Consider the following 21,773-nt stretch of genomic DNA (forward strand, 5'->3'; position numbering starts at 1 on the left):
TTATTGTAGGTGTTTACAGCTATACATTTCTCTCTAAGCACTCCTTTAGCTGCATCTGGTAAGTTTTGGAATTGTGTGTCTTCGTTTTTGTTCCTGTCATCTACTTGTTTATACATGTTGAGAGAATAGCTCCTCCAGAATACTGGTGGGCCTCTCTTCTATCTGGGGGATGCTTAGAAGAGGGAAGTTGGTGTGGTGAACTATATCTCCTGCTGCTGCAACTGGTCTCAACATTACAACTGGTAATTATTACCTCCCTCCACTCTCCATTTCAGATTCCCCTTGTCTTCTGCTACCATCTCACCAGTCTGGATGTCCTGCTTGGTAGCGTGACCCAGACCTTCATTCCTGAAGGATCTGAACAACTAGCTACCATGCGTTTCTTAGGCCAGAGTATCCAATTTGTCTGTTTACTGTGCATTCAGAATTGGGAGAGCGAGTACCAGTAGGCACCCAAGTGGGTCATCTGGGTTTCAGATACATTGTCACTGTCCCCTTGTGGAACAGCAGCCCTGCTTCTTTCTGATAATAAGGATCAGTTATCCCTGCCAAGGTGGTAATTCCTCTTCTTTGCCTACTATCCCTAGATACAAGAACTCCAAAATGCCCAGGTGGCACCCATAGCTAATAGTCTATTGGGATTCTTTTGTCTCCTATGGAAGTGTTCTTTTTTGATGATGAATATCTTTAGAGTTGCAGGGATGGGACGCACACATTCTCCAGGTGGGCCTTTGGGATTTGGTGACAAACAGGGTATCATGTTTCTACCTACCATTTTCCTGTATCCATGTATTTTTCCTGTTGAAGACATAGCATGTAAAGGTCTTTGACTTGGTGCATATGTTGCATCCTGGAGGGTGGCACTTTGATCTCATAACATATTACATTGAGTTGATCCTTCAGCTTTGCCTTCAGGCCATTTCAATGGTCTTTAAGGTAGGAGCTTTTAGATGATGCTATTGTATGGTACCGCCAGTGGATCTCATGGTCCTGGGCCCTATCCTGCACTTAATGTGATGACATGATATTGTGTGGCATGATGCTTACTGATAGATTACAATTTTCCTGAACTCTCAGGTAGTGATGTTCCTTTGGGCAGGAAAGGCAAACCTCTACCCAGAATATGTCCTTATTCCTTTTGGAATAAATTGCTCACCTTTTCATGGTGGAAGGGGCCAAATATAGTCAGTCAACTTGCCATCATGTGGCCTATTGGTTTCCTTAAAAGGTGGTGCCATATGGGAGCTTAGTGTTTGCCTCTGTGGCTGGCCATTTGGACTTTTTGCGGCATCAGTAACTGGAGCATAACTGGGAGTTCATTCTGTTGTCCATGCATGGTATATATCTCTGCCACTATGTCCACTTTCTTTCATGTGCTCATTTTGTCAGCACTTGGAAGGCCATGACAAAAGATGGCTGACAAATTAGTTGAGTCATTGTCTATTTGGTTGTTTAGTGCTTCTTCCATGGCAGATGTTCTCTGATGAATGTTAACATGTCGTACAAAGGTCTTAACATGTTGTATCCACTCCTATGCCCTCCTGCATGCCTCTACCCTAAGACCTCCTTGCCCCAATATGCCAGTCTTTCCACTTTTATGCCCCCTGACCAGCATGTTAGGACACTTTCCTGTGAACTATCACACCACTTCTTTGTCTACACAAAGTAGACAGTCAAGTGTACTGCTTAAAGCTCTGTCCATTGGGAGGGTTTTCCTTTACCACTGTCTTTCCGTGCCACCCCTGGAGTGGAGCTGTGCCTGTTCATTTTTGACTCGTGTCCGCATACAGCTATCTATGAAAAATGTGAAGTTTTTTTTCTCTGTTAGCTGGCTATAGGGCCTCCTATATGTCCAGAAAGGTATATGCTGAGGGATATTCTTGTACAACAGTGGTGGATGATATGATGATTTGGGCTCTCTGCTCAAGCTTGTGGGTCCTATTTGTGCTTGCTCTTGGTTGTATCACTTTCATCTTATGCTGTATTGTTACTGGGTACACCCGACGTTACAGCTTGGTGTGTTTCATAGAACCTAGGTCATGATGGATGCTTCGAAGTAAACGGTCACTTGGTGTCCCATGGTCAGGTGCTCCATATCTACTAGGACACAGTATATCATGCCAGGAGTTGTGCAGAAGGCATATGATTTTCTCCTACAAGTGGCATGGGCTTGCTCCAGAACCCCAGTGGTCTGTGTAGTGATTCTCCCACTGGGGCTTGCTGTAATACCATAGGATCGGCCAGGTTGTTTGTATCACCACCCAGGCCTGCAGTCCTCTCCTGTTTTGAGCTATTCTCCAAATGCGCCTTTTTGTGTCACCTGGTTTAGAAGCCAGAGCAGTATTCTCAGGTGTTGTGCTTCCCTCTTACTGGTGGGTGATGCAAGATGCAATTATTTACTTGGATGACTTTACTTGAATGGCATGTCTTGTCAAGTCCTGACTACTAAAGATTTTACTGCTGTAATGGGTTCCTGAACCTTTGAGATATTTATCTCTCACTTGTCTGGAATGCATGTTTCCTGACTAGGCCATCAGTGTGCTATCTACCTCTTGCTCATCTGGCCCAGTTAGCAAGATGTTATTAAATTTTTTTTTTCAACGTTTTTTTATTTATTTTGGGGACAGAGAGAGACAGAGCATGAACGGGGGAGGGGCAGAGAGAGAGGGAGACACAGAATCGGAAACAGGCTCCAAGCCATCAGCCCAGAGCCTGACGCGGGGCTCGAACTCACGGACCGCAAGATCGTGACCTGGCTGAAGTCGGACGCTTAACCGCCTGCGCCACCCAGGCGCCCCAGCAAGATGTTATTAATATAGTGGTCACTGTGATGTCCTGCAAGAAGTCCGGATGATCTATGTCTCTTAGGGACTGTATTATGCAAGAGAGGGGAAAATTGACATAGTCCTTTAAGTGAGAATCCCAATCAGGCTCTGCAGTGTCAGCACAGAGCCCTACGTGGGGCTTGATCTCATGAACCATGAGATCATGACCTGAGCTGAAACCAAGGGTTGGCTGTTTAACCAACTGAGCCACCCAGGTGCCCCTCTGATTATTCTTTTAAAGTGTACTTATTGATTTTGAGAGAGAGACACACACAGAACCAGTCGGGGAGGGGCAGAGAAAGAGGGAGAGAGAGAGAATCCCAAGCAGGCTCCGTGCTGTTAGCCTGATGTGGGGCTCCATCTCATGAACTGTGAGATCATGACGTGAGCTGAAATCAAGAGTCAGATGCTTAACTGATTGCACTGCCCAGGCGCCCCAGGGATTCTGATTTTTTAGTGGGGTAACTACCCTCAGCATCCTGACCTTCCATCCTTAATTTCTTTTGATGTTTCAAATAGAGAAGTGGTCTTATTGGCAGTTTGTCTATTTTGCTTCTAGTGACATCATGTTCCATTAACTATCTCCATAAATCTGAGTCAGGACCCTTTGACTGCCACTCTGACTTTGCTGGTCTGTATGGTAATTGTGTCCCTCTGGCTTTTAACAGTTAAGTACCAGGGTCTGGGTTCCTTTGTTTTAAGCTCCTGCCATCACCATTGCTATCAGTGGGGTTAGTTTTGTTAACAACCTCTCCTGTGCAGGAACCAGCTATTAAACTTCCTAATGACACTGGAGCCCATCTCACCAGCACATTCTTTATGGCATCCTCCTGGCCATTCCAAGGAACATAATAATTTGATGGGTTTTCTGACCTACTTCAGCATGCCTACTTCCCTGAACCTTTGATTCCTTCCTCCACTGTCTGCCATTGTAGTTTTGGTGTTGGTACTTAGCATGGGCCATCACATTTCCAGTTTTAGCAACCTTCCTGATGGTAAGTTCACGTCATATCCTGAGGTTTTTGCCAGGGTGGTAAATCCCATATTTCCAGAGAGTAGTAGATAACCTCTTCCTTGTCAGTCTTATGTTCTGATCCTCATGTTCAGGCATCCTCAGAATTCAGTCACTGTTTTACTCCCCTGGCCCCTGCCATACATGCTTTGCTAAGTCTTGCAACTACCTTTGGTTATAATTCCTTTCTGATCTATCAGAAATAGCACTTGTGGGCTCGGTTATGTTGTGACTTACACTAGCCAGGAGGTGGCAGATCCTGAGGGGGGCATTGTTTTACTGAGCAAGATGTGGAGACCTCTGCATTATTTTCAAGTGAGAGGTGAATGCTGGTTCTTGTGGGGAGGTTGGGCCACTTTTGTAGTCTCAGGAGGTTACGGTGTATTTGGACATTTGAGATTTTGGAAGGGACATTAATCCAGTTATCTCCCTCCCATGTATTAGGGTCTCATTTTTTCCCCAATCAGGGACCTGACCTTGGCATAACATACCTCTCTTGGCTGAGCATTAACCTTCAGAGCTGGCCTATTCTGATTAACTCCTGCCACGGGTCTTCAGCTTTTTCTGTCCTGCTGCCACAGAGTAGAGTTTACCAATAAGGCTTGTGGCTTTCATATTTGACTTTCAACTGACTGTTAATTCACTCTTCGTTTTTTGTTATTACTGAGTTTAGCAATAGTCATTCAATTCAGTTGTCATTATAGTTAATTGTTTTCCCTTTGCTGGTCAAATGCCTGATACATTCAGTCAGCTAGAGCATTCCCTTCCACAGATAGACCACCACTGTTTACCACTGGTGAAAGTTTAAGAATTGGACCAGCACCTTTTACCAGGGATTATCTGTGTTAGACCTACCACCAGCAGTGGGGTCCTCACTGCCATCTAGGCTGTGAGGAATTCAGCTCCAAAACCCTTTCATACTCCCAGTTTTCTCAGGTCACTCCGACACCAGCTGTTGGTAGGTTGTGTTCTCTGAAAAGCAGACTCTGAATAGGGAGTTTAGTATTCATTCAGACTGTTTATTAGGGAATGCCCTTGGGATCAAAACCACCAAAGAGATAGGAAGTGAGATTGGGCAGATTGATCCTTGTCTTAATTAAGGGTAAAGGAGATTGGGTATCTATACTCAGTCAAATTTCTTTCAAAACATTGTTTTATTTTCATACTTGAACATCCTAAACTTAAAACTTACTGCATTTGAAATAACTCGTACTTTCTTTAGGCAAAATCAATTCTTTCTAAGATATCATGGATACCCTTTCTCAGATGTTTATGTGAGTTTTATCAGGTGTCTGGGGCGGGGTGGGGGGGGTATGTGTTTTTACATAAGAACTATCCTTTTTCCTTACACTGTAGTAAATTCAAGATGGGGGCTGGAAAGGTAACTTACTTGAGTAAACTGAGAATAATATATTTTAAAATGAAAATTAGGGGCATCTGGGTGGTTCAGTTGTTTAAGCATCAACTTCAGCTCAGGTCATGATCTTGTGGTTCGTGAGTTTGAGCCCTGCATTGGTCTCCACGCTGATCATGCAGAGCCTACTTCGGATTCTCTCTCCCTGTCTCCACCCCTCCCCCACTTGTGCGCGCACTCACGCGCACTGTGTCTCTGTCTCTGTGTCTCTCAAAATGAATAAATAAACTTAAGTTAGCCTTAAATGTTTTATGATATTTTTATACTATATATCTGTATCTCAGCTGTCTTAAAATAAACCCCAGTTGGTAATGTTCTCACTTAATACATTATACATTTCTATAATGTTCCAGCCTTAGTGTTTATTTTATTTTGAGAGAGAGAGAGTGCATGTGCGTGCATGTGGGCACAGAAAAGGGGCAGAGAAAGAAAATTCCAAGCAGCCTCCGTGCTCTCAGTGCAGAGCCTGACGCCAGCGGGGCTCAGTCCCACCAACTGTGAGATCATGACTGAGCCAAAATCAAGAATTGGACGCTTAACTGACTGAGCCACCAAGGCACTCCTATAATGTTCCACTTTTAAACTATAACCACTGTTACTGAATTGGGTGTTAAAAAAAAAAATAAAAAAATAAAAGGTGGTGGGTTTTATGTTTTAAAGTATATCATTTACCTTTTTCTCTCTTTAGAAACTATACCTCACCTCCCTAAACTGGTTAATAGTGGCATGGAAGATCCATTTGGTGAGTATCACTTAACATTTTTCTTAGTAAATGATATTTGTATTTTATCCTCACCTCCATTAAACCTCTGTAAATTAATTTTTTTCATGTTCAGTATGCTGCTCTGTAGCTTAATGGCTCTCAGGCTTTTTGGTCTCAGGATCCCTTTATACTGTAAATATAATTGAAGGCCCAAGAGAGCTTTGTTGGCATGACTTATATTTATTGATATTTACTATGTTATATTTATTGATATTTACTATGTTACTGTGAAATATGTTACTGTTGATATTTACTATGTTATACAAATTTTTAAAATATTGTTTCATTTATAACAGCTTTAATAAATTCATAAGCTTCATAAATAACATTGTTAATGAAAAATAACTCCCAAAACAAGGGGGAAAAAAAAGCAACAAGGGAGGGATTGTTTTACTTTTTTTGCGAGTCTCTTTAATGTCTGACTTAATAGAAGACAACTGGATTCACATAGCTGCTCCTATAGTCTGTTCTGTATCACATACCATGTAGTCTCTGGAAAATTGACTATACAGTTGAGAGATTATGAGAGTGAAAAGGCAAATAACATCTTTGTCTTATTTTTAAAAAATAATTCTAACCTTGCTATTTAGGGGTCCCCAGTGTTTCCTACATTGTACTTTGAGACCTGCTGATCTAGAATGCTACTTACTTCAAATAAAACAAAGAACCATTTGGCAAGTTAAAATAAGAAGTTTAAAATTCTCAATCTTGAACACTTAGGAACTTATGAATTCTTCTGCTTGGTTGGAAGTTTAGTTCTGCTACTATTTCCAAACAAGTGTGCTTTGAAGTTCTTCATTAGTACTTGGCCAGTGAAAGATACCATGGAAGTAATCATAATGGCAAGGATGTTCACTATTTCTAGTGAAGTTTGTATGTATGTGATATTTTATCTAACAATACCATGGTTAAGGGAATGTAAATCTAGATACACAAGGGTTTAGTATCTACCTTTCTGACTAAAAAGTAAGTTACTGTTTTCCTATTGATTCTAATTTCAAAGAGAGATATAGTCTAGGGTATCCATCCCTTCCTCCCCCTAAATCATATTACAGATTAGGAAGACTAGTTAGGAAGAACTTAACATTTAAAATAGGAGTTTAAAATATGCAAAAAAAAGGGACCAGAGACTGTTTTCCTTAGACTGTTAACCTTAGCATGCTGGAGTAAGATTTTGATTCAGGCATTTTGTGATTCTTTGCTAAATGTGAAGAAATCTGAATCTCCTCTTATGCCAATGTAACTTGAAGTATAAGAAAAATATTACCAACTTTATATTCTACTCATGCCCAGTTACCCTAGATGACTGAGATCAGCGCTTGGGCTACTGGTACAAGTAATGAGTAGTTCAGGTTAATAGCTATTGTCTTGCTTTGAGAACTTTGCAAGATCCAAATTTCTTCTGCTTTAAAAAAAAAATTTTTTTTTAATGTTTATTTATTTTTGAGAGAGAGAGAGAGACAGAGTGTGAGCGGAGGAGGGGCAGAGAGAGAGAAAGATGCAGAATCCGAAAAGAGGCCCCAAGCTCTGAGCTGTCAGCACAGAGCTGGATGCGGGGCTCGAACTCACAAGCGGTGAGATCATGACCTGAGCCGAAGTCGGACGCTTAACCGACTGAGCCACCCAGGTGCCCATCTTCTCTCCTTTTAATGTCCGTAACTGCTTTTTTAGGACCTTGGCCCCCTGAAGGGCTCTTACATCAAGTTCATCAACATAATCCTTAGTTTGAACACTAGAGGGCAGTCAGTACTTTAGTGATAAATTTGTAGTTTTATTGTTAAGTTAATTCTGGTGGGGATTCCTTATGAACGGTTTAGTAAATCTAGTTGATTTTGGTTGCTTGGTGACAAATTGTATAGAACATGTACATGTGACAAACTAGAGTAACTTTTGACAACTCCAAGAATGTTTACTGGAAACAATTTTTCTCTATAACCCCCTTACCTCACCTAACTTAAGCATAACTTAAATTTAATCGCATCTAATTAATGTGCTTTTGATCACCAACATGAGAAAAAGGAAGGTGGTGTTCTGTGCTAGTGAGATTTTTCCTCTTCTACTTTAAATCTTGGAATCATAACCTGATTAGCATTTATATTCATAATGTGGATTCTAAAGAAAAATGGAATTTTCTTATTAACTTACAAAACATACATATGATAATGTTTGCTGGGTTATGATCTGCTCCGTGCCATTTGGCAAAGAAAAGAATTCTGAATGTAAAATAAGTGTGTTTCGAAGATGGTAGAGTCCTTATAAGATAGGGTGAGAATTTTGTGATAATTAGGTTAGCTAACAGTTATACAAATGCAATGAAAAAGAATTATTTGTTGTATTCTGAAAACAAAAGTGAGGGATGTTGACCCATCAAGTTACAGTGAGCAGACCTAACGCCTCTGGGACCTTCCCTACGTGGACAGATATTTACACATTTCATTATATAATATTTTAAAATCACCTTTGTTAATACTATCACTGGTCTCACTGTAAAAGTCTTAAATATTGAGAAGTTGTCACACTCACTCTGGATATGTCTTCCAAAATTACCATTCTCTTTTGAAAGCCTGACTTATATCACTGGCAACAAGTACTGTCAGTTTTCTTTGTAGTGATAGGCTCACTTTCATTCAATTTTGAGACAATACCTGTCAAATATCTAAGCTTGAATAATATAGTTTGTCACTCAACCCTTCAAGTAAAAATGGTATTTTATGGAAAAAGAAAAGAAAGAAAGAAAAATACCTGGCTAGTTCAGCTGGCAACTCATTCACACAAGTGCTTTTCCTAAAGGTAACTGTTGTACGTAAGTATATGTTTTAAGCGTACTTCCCATTTCCTCATACAGAATAATAGAAGGATATGTACTGAAGGATTTAGTTTTTATTAAAACTAATAACTTTTACTGCTTTATCAAAGACATTCTTAAAATTGACATTGTTCTTCAACTGCAGTAATGTAGTGGTGAAGACCATGAGTTCTATTAACAGTTTGGTGCCACTGCCTTGATTTGTGTTAAGGTATCAGCAGTTTTGCTCACCATTGTTTTTGTACCATCAGGATAAGTGTCAACACCAGAAAAAGGCAAATAATCCTTTAGTATTACTAAGTCTATAGCTGTACCTCTTAGACTGCTGGAAGGATTTCAGGGATCCCCAGGCATCAATGGACCATCCTTTCTTCAGTTTCCTGAGGCTTAAGGAGTCTATTCTATGGAAGAAAAGCAACTTTGGGCAAAGTCAAGACTTGTCCTGGAGGTTGTACTGGGCAGGGCTCCAGTGTGGACCTAGTCTTGGACAGGTGGCAGAAAGACGGTCAGAGGGAGTGGGCAGCTCTGATTTCTTCTAAGTTGACCATGACCCACCTACAGCTTTCAGGACTTGGTTAAAGAACACTTCTCTGGGATGAAACGAGTGTTCTGAGCTCGTTAGGCAGCCAAGTATTTTGAATAGAAATTCATCAGCATTTAGTCAAGATAAACTGAGATATTGTCAAGATAAACGTTGTTATATTGTATTAGTCAAGATAAACGTTCTTTTATTGAAAGAGGATAAATTGCAGCAGAGATCGTGGTGCTGACAACCTTCAGTCTGTCTCTTGAGTCATACTGTTTCAATCTGGGCAGATGTCTCTCTAGGTGTGGTACACAGCTGTCATCCTGGGTAACCCTGCTCACTTGGGGACTCTGCTTCTGTCCTGTGTTGGCCTTTGTTTAGTAAACCCCATGTCTTCTTCTTTCTTGATTGCCAGTTGCTTCTCAATGCTTGGCTTCCTAGAATAGTTTCCTGATTTTCACCTCTTTTTCCTTTAGTTCTGCCTCCTAGAAGACTTCTTCATCTTTACCTTCAATTAAAATTTTCTTCTCTACTATTATGTTTTGATTTTCTAGGAGATCTTTTTTTTTTATTCGTGGAATGTTTCTTTCATAGTATTTTTGTTTGTTTGTTTCAACAAATTTTCTTTGCCTTGCATAGTTTCTTTTCCCCTAAAGTTCCTTTTCTCTCTTGGTTTTGATCTGTTTTATGTTAGAGTTTTCCTCTGATGTCTCATAATAATTAGCTGTCTGCTTCTGATTAAGAGTGGGAAGCTTTAAATTAGAAGCTTTAAACACATAGGCTGATTATCTTTGGGCCTTTCTGTAGGGTGAGCTTCTTGTCCCTCTTGTTGAGGAAAATCCCCACACCAGTAGGAGAAGAGTCTTCCTGTCACTGACTAGATTTCCAGATGGTAAGGGGTGAGGGGGATTGGGCAGGGCAGAGGGGTTTGCTCCATTCAGCATTGTTGTGCACATGGTCACCTAATTCCCCTCAGGTTTTAGTACTGTCTTCCCATTGTCAACTGCCTTTTGTGTCCTCAGTTCAAAAACCAGTTGTTTAATCTCTTCCAAGAAGCACACCTCTTGAGGGGCACCCGGGTGGCTCAGTCGGTTGAGCATCCGACCTCAGCTCAGGTCATAATCTCAGTCTGTGAGTTCAAGCCCTGCGTCAGGCTCTATACTGACAGCTCAGAGCCTGGAGCCTGCTTCGGATTCTGTGTCTCCCTCTCTCTCTCTGCCCCTCCCATGCTCATGCTCTGTCTCTCTCTCTCAAAAATAAATAAACATTAAAAAAAAAATTTAAAAAAAAGAAACAGACCTCTTGAATTCTGCCAGTGTTGGTGTGGGAACAGACATTCAAAGTCATGGAATGGGGAAGGTGATAAAGGAATCAAACAGCTTTTACCCTGATTCTCTTTATTTTATTTCTTTCCCTTTCACCTCCAGTTTCAAAGGGACCTGGTAGAATTCAATGAAAGTATTATTATTGTATATTAATAATTTTTACTCGGGGAGTAATGGCTACACTGTACATTCAGTGCGAGAGGAAGGAAGGGTCCAAAAAAGATGTGTATACAGTTTATGCTATGTGATATCTCGTCCCCTACTGCTTTTAAAAATGTCTCATTACTGTTTTTGCTTTCTTTCTTTCTCTCTTACCATCTGTTCATGGGTTACCAGCCACTCTCCCCATAGCATGCCAAAAGAAAAGGGATTGAAACTCTGTCATATGAAGCTCCTAAAGGTTTTTTTAGGTAGGAGAGGATCTATATACTAAATTGCCTTCCCCAAATCTTCTGACATTATTAAGTTTCTGTATACCCTTTCTTATATAGAAGTAAACACAATTTGTTGAAAATATTTCTTTTGGTATGTGCTTGATGAAATAATTATTTAATGAGATAGATTGTTAGTATGAATCCTAAGTTTGAAATTGGTTGCAAAGGCTTTATTCATATGCATGGTATTCTGGGAACAGTTTTACAAGGTAATATCTGTTTTAGATTAAAATTTGTATCACATTGGGAATATGAGAAGCAGTGTGTTGAAGTAGAACAAAAGCTATATCTAAACAAATAAAATTAATTTATTTTCTCCTCTTCTGTATCTGAATTTATAAAATAACTATTATGTTATAAAGGGATTTTTCCTAGCTATTCAAGGACATTTGTTAAGGAGTCATGCTCACAGCTAATGCACTTAACTTCAAGGTTCATGGGAAAACAGGTTGCTTGGCTGGCTGGGTCAGTGGAGTATGTGACTCTTGATTTTGGGGTTGTAAGTTCAAACCCCACACTGGGTGTAAAGATTGCTAAAGTAAAAAATAAATAAAATCTTGGGGCACCTGGGTGGCTCGGTTGGTTAAGTGTCTGACTTCAGCTCAGGTCATGATCTTGTGGTTTGTGAGTTCGAGCCTGGCATCAGACTCTGCACTGACATCTCAGAGCCTGGAGCCTGCTTATGATTCTGGGTCTCCCTCTGTCTCTTTCTCTGTCCTTCCCCCCACTTGTGCTCTCTATCAAAAGTAAATAAATAAAATAATAATAAATAAATAAAATCTTTAAAAAAATAGGTCTTCTGGTTGGCTCAGTCAGTTAAGCCTCCGACTCAATCTCAGCTCAGTTCTTGATCTTGAGGTCGTGAGTTCAAGCCCTGTGTTGGGCTCCATGCTAGGGGTGAAGCCTACTTAAAAAAAAAAAAAAAAAAAAATCACCAAAGTTCATGGGAAAACATTTTTGTGATGCTGTCATGTCGTTACCACTTGAAGCTCTAAATGTGTTAATAACACATACCCTCCTCCCTCCTCCTTAAGAATGAAGACCAAAATATGAACTTAATTAGTTTTGAGACCCTTAGGGAGTAGGAGATGAATTCCTTTGGAATTAAACTATGCCAAAAATGATATTAGTTCTATTTTTTTTCTGTAGTTTTGAATAGAAAATTTAAAAAGCATTATTATAAATATATATTAAATATCTTCCTTTTCTGATAGGACTGTAAACTTAAGGAGAGCAAAATCTTTCTGTTGTTCCACTACCCAAGAGTAAGCACACAATACATATTTGTATTTCTTATAGTGATTTTAAATTTTCTGCGTAAAGTAGAATAACCAATTATCAGGGAAATAGCACAAAACACCAGCTTCTGTAAACTTTAATAACACTGATATCATGTAATTATTTTTTTTTCTGTCTGTACCACAAAAAGATGAGCCATAGTGGAAATGCAAGCCTGAAAAGTAGTAATGCTGACATTCTGGACTATTTCCCATATACTTTCTCTACTTTTCAACCCTTCTGACTACTCCGTGGTCCCTACATCATAACAGGTGTGATGAGTTGACTAAATGTGAAGACTGATTTCCATCTGAATTTACTTCTGCATACTGAGCCCTTATCAATGTGCAATGAACATAGCATAGGCCATGAGTATAAAAATTCAGGGATGCCAGGGTGGCTCAGTGGATTGAGCTTCTGACTCTTGATTTCGGCTTAGGTCATGATCCCAGGGTCATGGGATTTAGCCCTGCATTTTGCTCTGTGCTGAGAGTAGAGCCTATTTAAGATTCTTTCTCTTTCCAGGGCATCTGGGTGGCTCAGTCAGTTGAGCATCTGACTTTGGCTCAGGTCATGATCTCATGGTCCGTGAGTTCGAGCCCCCCCATCAGACTCTGTGCTGACAGCTCAGAGCCTGGAACCTGTTTCAGATTGTGTCTCCCTCTCTCTCTGCTCCTCCCCTGCTTGCACTCTCTCTCTCAAAAATAAACATTTAAAAAAAATTTTTTTTTAATTCTCTCTCTTTCTCCTCCCCTGCCTCTCCCCTGTGCTAGCACACTCTCTCATATAAAAAATAATTAAAATTAAAATTAAAAGGAAATAATAGGAGAGAAGGATGGCTTTCACTTACCATTTTGTATCTTACTGTATGGTTTGCGTCTTTTAACTATGTACCGATATTACTTTTATTTATTTTTTTTTTAAGATTTGAGAGTGAGAGAGTGTGTGAGTGGGGGAATGGCAGAGAGAGAGAGAGAGAGAGGAAGAGAATCCCAAGCAGTCTCCACACTAATAGTGTAGAACCTGATATAGAGCTCCAACTCACAAATCATGAGATCATGACCTGAGTCAAAATTGAGAGTTGAATGCTTGACCAAGTGAGCCGCCCAGGTGCCCCTGTATTACTTTTATTTTTCAAAACATAAACAAGGATTTTATCTGCATTGTAGTTTTAAGGACATTTTTGTTTCTTCTTTATATTTCTCAGTGTTAAAGTATATAAGACTAATTTTTTAAATATTTATTTATTTACTTATTTATTTAGAAGGAGCCTGCACATGCACACAAGCGGGGAAGGGATAGAAAGAGAGGGAGAGAGAGAATCCCAAGCAGACTGTGCACTCATAGTGCAGAGCTTGACTCTGGCTGGGCTCGATCTCACAAATCGTGAGATCATGATCTGAACCAAAATCATAAGTCGGATGCTTAACTGACTGAGCCACCCAGGCACCCCTATAAAACTAATTTCTTAAAGGAGATAAAAGATAGTAGAAAGGTTTTGTTAATGGGGATTAAATACTATAATGGTCATTTTACATGCACAGTTTAACTGTTGTGCCTAAAATAACCATGTTAACAATGTGGCCTTTTAAAATACAAGACATTTTATTCTTCTCATGAACTAGATTCAGCCTATCCTATCAAACTCCAGCACCATTGACTTGGTCCTCATCCATTCATTTGTTCAGTAAATACTGAGCAAAATCAGCGAGGCAGCATGTCCTAACAATTAAGCCCTTGGCTTTGGAATCAGACAAACTTGAGTTCAGATCCCAGTTCTGCCATTTCTTGGCTATGTCCTTTGGCAATACAGTTACCCTTTGATCTTTAATTTATCTGTAAAATAAGAATATGGATTTTGCCTTTTCCACAAAGTTGCTATAAAAATTAAATGAATTAGGAGCACCTGGGTGGTTCAGTCGGTTAAGTGTCTGACTTTGGCTCAGGTCATGATCTCACAGTTCCTGGGTTCAAGCCCCACATCGGGCTCTGTGCTGACAGTACAGAGCCATCTTAGGCTTCTCTCTCCCTCTCAAGATAATTAAATATACTTAAAAAACTAAAATTATTAGGGGCGCCTGGGTGGCTCAGTCGGTTAAACGTCCAACTTCGGCTCAGGTCATGATCTCGCGGTCTGTGAGTTCGAGCCCCGCGTCGGGCTCTGTGCTGACAGCTCAGAGCCTGGAGCCTGTTTCGGATTCTGTGTCTCCCTCTCTCTCTGACCCTCCCCCATTCATGCTCTGTCTCTCTCTGTCTCAAAAATAAATAAATGTTTAAAAAAAAAAAACACTAAAATTATTAAATGAAATAATGCTTGTAATGTTTGTAACATGATGCCAAACACATAGTAAATATATAATAGCTGTAATATCTAAGCCACTAAGGGTATAAACGTGAATAAGACATGGTCCCTGGGTTTTTTTTTGTTTTTAAAGTAATCTCTACTCCCAATGTGGGGCTCAAACTCATGACCCAGTATCAAGAGTCACATGCTCTTCCAGCTAAGCCAACCAAGCACCCCTGGTCCCTGTTCTTATGGAGCTTTCAGTCTGGGTTAAGCAGTTACAAGGTGCTGCTTAGGATACCGCCCCCCCCCCCCCCCCAGACTTCTTTCTTTAACTTATGTCTGGTTAATTGAGATATAATTTACATACAATAAAATTTACCCTTTTTAGGTATATATATATTCCTGTGTTTTTGAAAAACATGTAGGTTGGTATAACCACTACCACAATCAGGATATAGAGTGTTTCACCGCAGAACTTCTTGTGCACCTTTTTAAAAAACGTTTATTTATTTTTGAGAGAGTGTATGCGTGGGGGAGGGGCAGAGAGAGCAAGAGAGAAACCCAAGCAGCCTCTGTGCTGTCCACACAGACTCCAATGCGGGGTTCGAACCCAGGAACCATGAGATCATGACCTGAGCCAGCAGTCTGCGGCCAACCAGCTGCCCCTCCCTGCTTACCTTATTAAATAATCTCAATCTCACCCCTCCACTCTTAGCCCTTGGCAACCACTTAGATCTGAGTTCTGTCCCTTTTTCCATAATGTTATATAAACAGAATTGTATGACACATAGCCTTTTCTGTTTTTTTCCACTTAGCATAATGCTGTTGAGATTCATACATGCTATCAAGTATATCAGTAGTTCATTCCTTTCATACCTTTTCCGGAGTGTCATATATTTGGACTCATTGCCTTTTAAGATTTACTTTTTTCACTCAGTGATATTCATTTAAGGTTCCTCCATGTCTTTTCATAGCCTGATAGCTCCTTTCTTTTTAGCGCTGTATACTATTCCATTGTTTGAACGTACCACAGTTTATCCATTCATCTACTGAAGGGCCTCTTGGTTGCTTCCAAGTTATGGCAGTTATGAATAAAGCTGCTATAAACGTGTGTGCAGTTCCTGTGTGGACATACATTTTCAGTTATTTAGGTAGATGCCAAGGAGTACAGTTTTTGGAACATACGGTAAAAGTATGTTTAGTTTTGTAAGAAACTGCCAGATTGTGTTCCAAAGTGGCTGTCCTAGTTTGCATTCCCACCAGCAGTGAATGAGCCTTCTTGTTGCCCCACGTCCTCACCATCCTTTAGTGTTGTCCATGTTTTGGATTTTGGTAATTCTAATAGTGGTTTCTCATTATGGCTTTAATATGCAGTTCCCTCAAGACTGAGTAACTTGTCATGTGTTTATGTGCCATCCATATCTTTGGTGAATTATCTATTAAGATTTTTCCCTCTTTTTAAAAATTGACTTATTAATGAGTTGGAAGAATTCTTTACATGGTTCACATGCAAGTTCTTTACGATATATGTGTGATACATGTGTTTTCTCCCAGCCTGTGGCTTGTCTGATTAGCAAGTTTTTAATTTGATGAAATCCAGTTTTTTTCTTTTATGGTTAATGCTCTTTGTCTTCTAAGAAATCTTTGCTTAACCCAGTGTCACAGAGATTTCTCTGTTTTTTCTTCCAGATGGCTTACAGTTCTAGGTTTTCCATTTAGGCCAGTGACTCTTTTTGAATTAATTTTTGGATATGGTACAAAGCTGAAATGTTCTCTGTTGTCTGCTAAATTACTTTAGCACTTTTGTTGAATACCTGATAACTTGAGCAATTTTCTAGAAAAATATAATTTACCAAAGTGATTGAAGATATAAAAATCCCATATAGACTAATAGTCATGTAAGTAATGTTAAAATGTGTCTAAGCTCAGTGGGTTTAATGGTAATTTCATTCATAGTGTGAAGAAACAAATAATTATAATGCTGTATCAACCACAGGAGAACAGAAAAAAAGATAGAAAAATACACCCATCTATTATAAAGTTAACAAGATCTTGATAACTTGATACTTGATAACTAAAAGCTGACAAAGATAGTACAAAAATAAAAGTGGCATTTCTCTCATCTCAGTGTATATAGTTATAGAGATTTTATAAATTTTTTTTTAAGGTTTTATTTATTTTTGAGACAGAGAGAGACAGAGCATGAACGGGGGAGGGGCAGAGAGAGAGGGAGACACAGAATCGGAAGCAGGCTCCAGGCTCTGAGCCATCAGCCCAGAGCCCGACGCAGGGCTCGAACTCACGGACCGTGAGATCGTGACCCGAGCTGAAGTCGGACGCTCAACCGACTGAGCCACCCAGGCACCCCTATAGTTATAGAGATTTTATATAAAGTACTTGCAGATTAAATCCAACAAATGATTATTGCATTTTTTTCTGATTACAAAAACCACACATATTTCTTCCAGAAAAACTAGAAAATACAAAGTGACATAAAGAAAAAACTTTTATGCCCAGTGATAACTACTGATCTATTGATACCATTCTGATGTATCTGCTTCCATGATCTTTTCCAGAATTACCTGTATCATTATACATTTTTAGCAAACTGACTTAGAACTGCTTTTTTCCCCATTTGATATGTCACATCTCTCAGTATATTAAAGGAATATGATCAAGAGGATTTCTTTTAGGATCTAAAGATATTGAGGAATCTATAAATAATAACATATTAGTACATCAGAAAACAGGAGGAAAATGATATGCTCACTTCTGGAGATGACAAAAAATTTTTATTTTATTTTTTTAATTTTTATTTTTTTAAAGGATTTTTTTTAAGTTTATTTATTTTGGTGGGGGAGACAGAGTGAGTGTGAGTGGGAGAGGCAGAGAGAGAGGGAGAGAATCTCAAGCAGGCTCCGCATGGTCAGTGTCAAGCCCGACTTGGGGCTCCAACCCATGATCTGAGCCAAAATCAGGAATTGGACGCTTAACTGACTGAGCCACCCAGGTGTTCTGATGACAAATTTTTTTTTTATAAAATTCAACTATTCCAGCTAAAAACTTATATTAAGAATCTGATGATTTATTTTTAAATGAAAAGCACCTACACATTCCTACTAAATTGATTTAAAAATTGGTAACATTAAGACACATTTTATAAAAGTTGGATACAATTTCTTTTGCCCACCTCTGCCGCTCAGTGACAACCCACAGCATGAATGTTGTATATATCCTTTTAGTTCTTTTTTTTTCTATTGCAGTATGTTTACATACAGCTTCAACATAATAAAGAATGACTCTCTGGGGCGCCTGGTTGGCTCAGTTGGTTAAGCTCTGACGTCTGCTCACGTCATGCAGAGCTCCTTCAGATCTTCTGTCTCCCTCTCTCTCTGCCCTACCCCTGCTTGTGCTCTCTCCCTCTCTCTTTCTCAAAAATAAATAAATATTAAAAAAAAAAAAATGGCTCTCTGAATACCACCCTTACCAGTGAGATATTGAAGAAATGTCCACTAGAATAAGAACAAGACAGGAATGCCCACTGTTACCTTATTTAACATTATTTTGGGAGTTCTTAGTGTAGTAAGGCAAACACTAATCAGAAGTTCCAATAATGAAAAAGTTAATTATATATTTGTTGACCAATAATATTTCCTCTTCATAAAAATACTCCCAAGAGAATCAACTGAAAAAGAGTTCAGTAAAATGGCTGACTAAATGCAAAATAATTGTTCAAAAATGAATCGTTTTAAATGTACATATAATAAATTATGCCAAAAGACTAAAGGAATTAAAAGCCCTTTACATGCACAACCCAAATTATGAGATACCTAGGAATGATTGTAACAAGAAGTCCATAAGCTCTATGATACAACTGGAAATTTGCTATAGAGGAGAGAATAGAGGCATTGTGTCAAGCAATGGGAAAATTAGTGCCATGTATTACTAAATTTACTGTATAGATTTAATGCAGTTCTAATAATTGAAGTTAATTTATTTTTAAATTTTTTTAATGTTTTTTTATTTTATTTTTGAGAGAGAGAGAGAGAGAGAGACAGAGCATGAACTGGGGAAGGGCACAGAGAGAGGGAGACACAGAATCTGAAGTAGGCTCCAGGCTCTGAGCTGGTAGCACTGAGCCCGACCTAGGGCTCAAACCCACGAACCACAAGATCATGAAGTTGGACGCTTAACCAACTGAGCCACCCAGGTGCCCCAATTAAAGTTAATTTAATTTATATTTGCTTTTGGTATTTGACAAAGTGTATAAAATATAAGTTAGAAAAAAAGTTAAGTAATTAACTGCCCCTTTTTTGTTGATTTATGACGCTATTGCAGCAAGCTAAGGTTTGTAAGATCTCAAGTATATTTTTGGACTGTGCATTCTGTTCTATTGAACCACCTGTCGATTTTTACACCAGTTGTACATTGTTTGTTATTATTATCTTTTCTTAAGTAGGCTTCATGGCCCAGCGCAGAGCCCAGCACGGGGCTTGAACTCATGACCCTGAGATCAAGACCTGCGCTGAGATCAAAAGTTGGACACTTAACCTTAAGACTGAGCCACCCATGCACCTCCTTATTATTATTATAGTCTTATATTTTAAGGTCTAAAACAATACCCTTCATTATTCTACTTTTTCAAACTTTTCTTGGTTATTTACCTAGAGAAATAACTCTGATAAAGAACAATGCACACAGCACAGTGTTTATGGCATATTCCCATTTAAAAGTGTATAATTTTTATTAAACAAAAAAGTCTTTTAAAGTTTTTGAAATTTTTATGTTTTTCTATTAAGTGATAAGTAAATATCTTTAATTTAAAAAATGTTTCCTCAGCTTTGTTTCAAGTTCACATTATGGTCAATGGGATTTAAAAGTTGATAATGAGACTAGTATAAATATTTTCCATTAGGCAGGAAACCATTAATTTCAAAACAACATCAGTGGTTATCTTCTTGTGCCTGTTCAGAGTTCTGTCATGTTAAAAATGACCTTTTGTGGAGCGCCTGGCTGGCTCAGTCATTAAAGCATGTGACTCTTAATCTTGGTCGTGAGTTTGAGCCTCACATTGGAGGCAGAGTTTACTTTAAAGAAATGACCTTTCATGGTAGAGCTTTGCCTTGACTCAAAAGACACCGTTTTTACAAGATTATTATTTGAAACATCAGTGGAGTCCAGAATACCTGTGTGCACGCACGCACACACACACACACACACACACACACACCCATAATGGAAGGTTTCATTAAAAGAAGGTGATAGCAGTATAATAATGGATTATTTGTGAAATGGTGCTGATGGTCTTCAGTTCCTTATTGAAGATTGTTTTGGTTTTTCCTCATCAAATCAGTGTTTTTCTGTTGGTAGCCAGAATGACATTAGGTCAAACTGTAGTCTGTAGCTACAGCTTTCCTTTTTTTCCACTGCATAAAAAGATTAAATACTACAAAAAAAAAAAAAAAAATAATAATAATAATAATAATAACTGCATTTCTCTTGACTATTTAAATATTTTTAAATTTCTTTTGATGATTCTTTATCTTCTGTTTTTCTTCTTTGATCTCCCCCCAGATAATTTAAATGCTATAAAACAGGTGGGTCTGGCTGCTTTATTTTGTCCATTTTCTCCCAGAGGTCAGTCTTTCCCCTTTTCAGCTTAGAGCTCAATAATCAAAGGGCTTGAATAGCAAGAACCCTTAAGAATCATGTCTTAACTAATGAAAGAAAGAAGTGGCACTCAGGTGGAGCTTTGCCAGTACTAAAGGTGTGTGCTTGTTTAGTTCTGGTTTTAATCTCATAGTACATCCAAGGCCAATGGCTTAACGTTGGTTACAATGAAGTTCAGGTAGTTTTGCTTGATAATTTATTTTCGTACTCAGTGTATACTCACTCCAACCAAAAGGTGAAAAGGTGGATGAAGATGATTGGCTGGCAGACTGATTCATTAATTCATTCAATAAATTTTGTTGGTACACTGCCCTAGTTGCCATGAAGGGAGAAAATAAGATACAGTTTCAGCTCTCAAAGAGGAAATTAAGAACTGTCAATGTGAGGCAGAGTGAATAAATGTTTTTATACATATGAAAAGAGTTGCATTATTGGAATTTCATGCCATGTTATTGAGCATGACTTGTACTTATGGAAATTATTAAAACCAAATTTGCTTGTATAGATACATATTTCCTTTCTTATCTCTGCATTCTTTGAACAGCTTAGTGGTGATTTCTTTAAGGAGAGTTTTTTTTATTGTATTTGTCTTGTATCAAGAGAATTTGGAGAACATGGGGAAATAGGAAAATCTAGGGGCTTCCTAATTACCTAATAACCTTAAAGATACAGACACACAGTATATGATGATGAAACATACTGTTTTATATGGCTAATAATGCCCCCGGTGTGGGTTAAAGGTGCTTCTCATGAAACACTGGGGCTGGGGTATTTTTGTTATAGGTTTAGTTTGAGGAGTGGTAGAAATGTCTCTGACCCAAATAGCCAACCTCTCTTGATTTTAGACCTTTCATTCATTTTCTAAGAATTTCCTTTATTTTTTTTAACTTTAAAAACAAATTTTTTTTTAACGTTTATTTATTTTTGAGACAGAGAGAGACAGAGCATGAACAGGGGAGGGGCAGAGAGAGAGGGAGACACAGAATCTGAAACAGGCTCCAGGCTGTGAGCTGTCAGCACAGAGCCCGACGCGGGGCTCGAACTCACGGACCGTGAGATCATGACCTGAGCCGAAGTTGGATGCTTAACCGACCGAGCCACCCAGGCGCCCCTAAGAATTTCCTTTAAAGATTGGTTTTATGATAGGAAGCATCATTCTTGGTGATGGTCATACTGGAAATTCAGGGATGGGCTAAGAGAACAACTATTTTTTTAATTTTAACATTGTCATTTTGGACAATTTGTATAACTGCTCTGTGCCTGAATTTTACTTTTGTTACAGTAATACCTCCAACAGTGTTTCTAAGGTTAAAAATAAGTTGTGTGAATTCAACTTATATTTAGGTATACAGTATATTAGTAGGAGTAGAGATTCACGTCCAGAGTACTTAGATATGAGCCCCAATTTTGCCATTTGTCGGCTTTGACCTCAC

At 38.9% G+C, this 21,773-nt stretch overlaps 1 protein-coding gene across 7 annotated transcripts in view; it reads left to right on the top strand.

The window, feature by feature from the left end:
* PHACTR4 (phosphatase and actin regulator 4) overlaps positions 1–21,773 on the top strand; it is a 100,431-nt gene that overhangs the window by 19,938 nt on the left and 58,720 nt on the right. For 4 of the 7 annotated variants that reach the window (XM_042953352.1, XM_042953347.1, XM_042953349.1 and 1 more), the window contains one exon: positions 5,940–5,993. Coding sequence is in view for 5 of the 7 variants with exons in the window: in XM_042953347.1 (XP_042809281.1) it covers positions 5,978–5,993 (16 nt within the window). In the remaining 2 variants the exon portion in view is untranslated. Of the gene's footprint in view, positions 1–9; positions 59–5,939; positions 5,994–21,773 lie in introns of those variants that run through there. The other 3 variants (XM_042953346.1, XM_042953351.1, XM_042953348.1) reach the window with 1 other exon arrangement.

Source organism: Panthera leo, chromosome C1 (assembly GCF_018350215.1).
Source record: "Panthera leo isolate Ple1 chromosome C1, P.leo_Ple1_pat1.1, whole genome shotgun sequence".
In the NCBI taxonomy this organism is placed as follows: Eukaryota; Metazoa; Chordata; class Mammalia; order Carnivora; family Felidae; genus Panthera; species Panthera leo.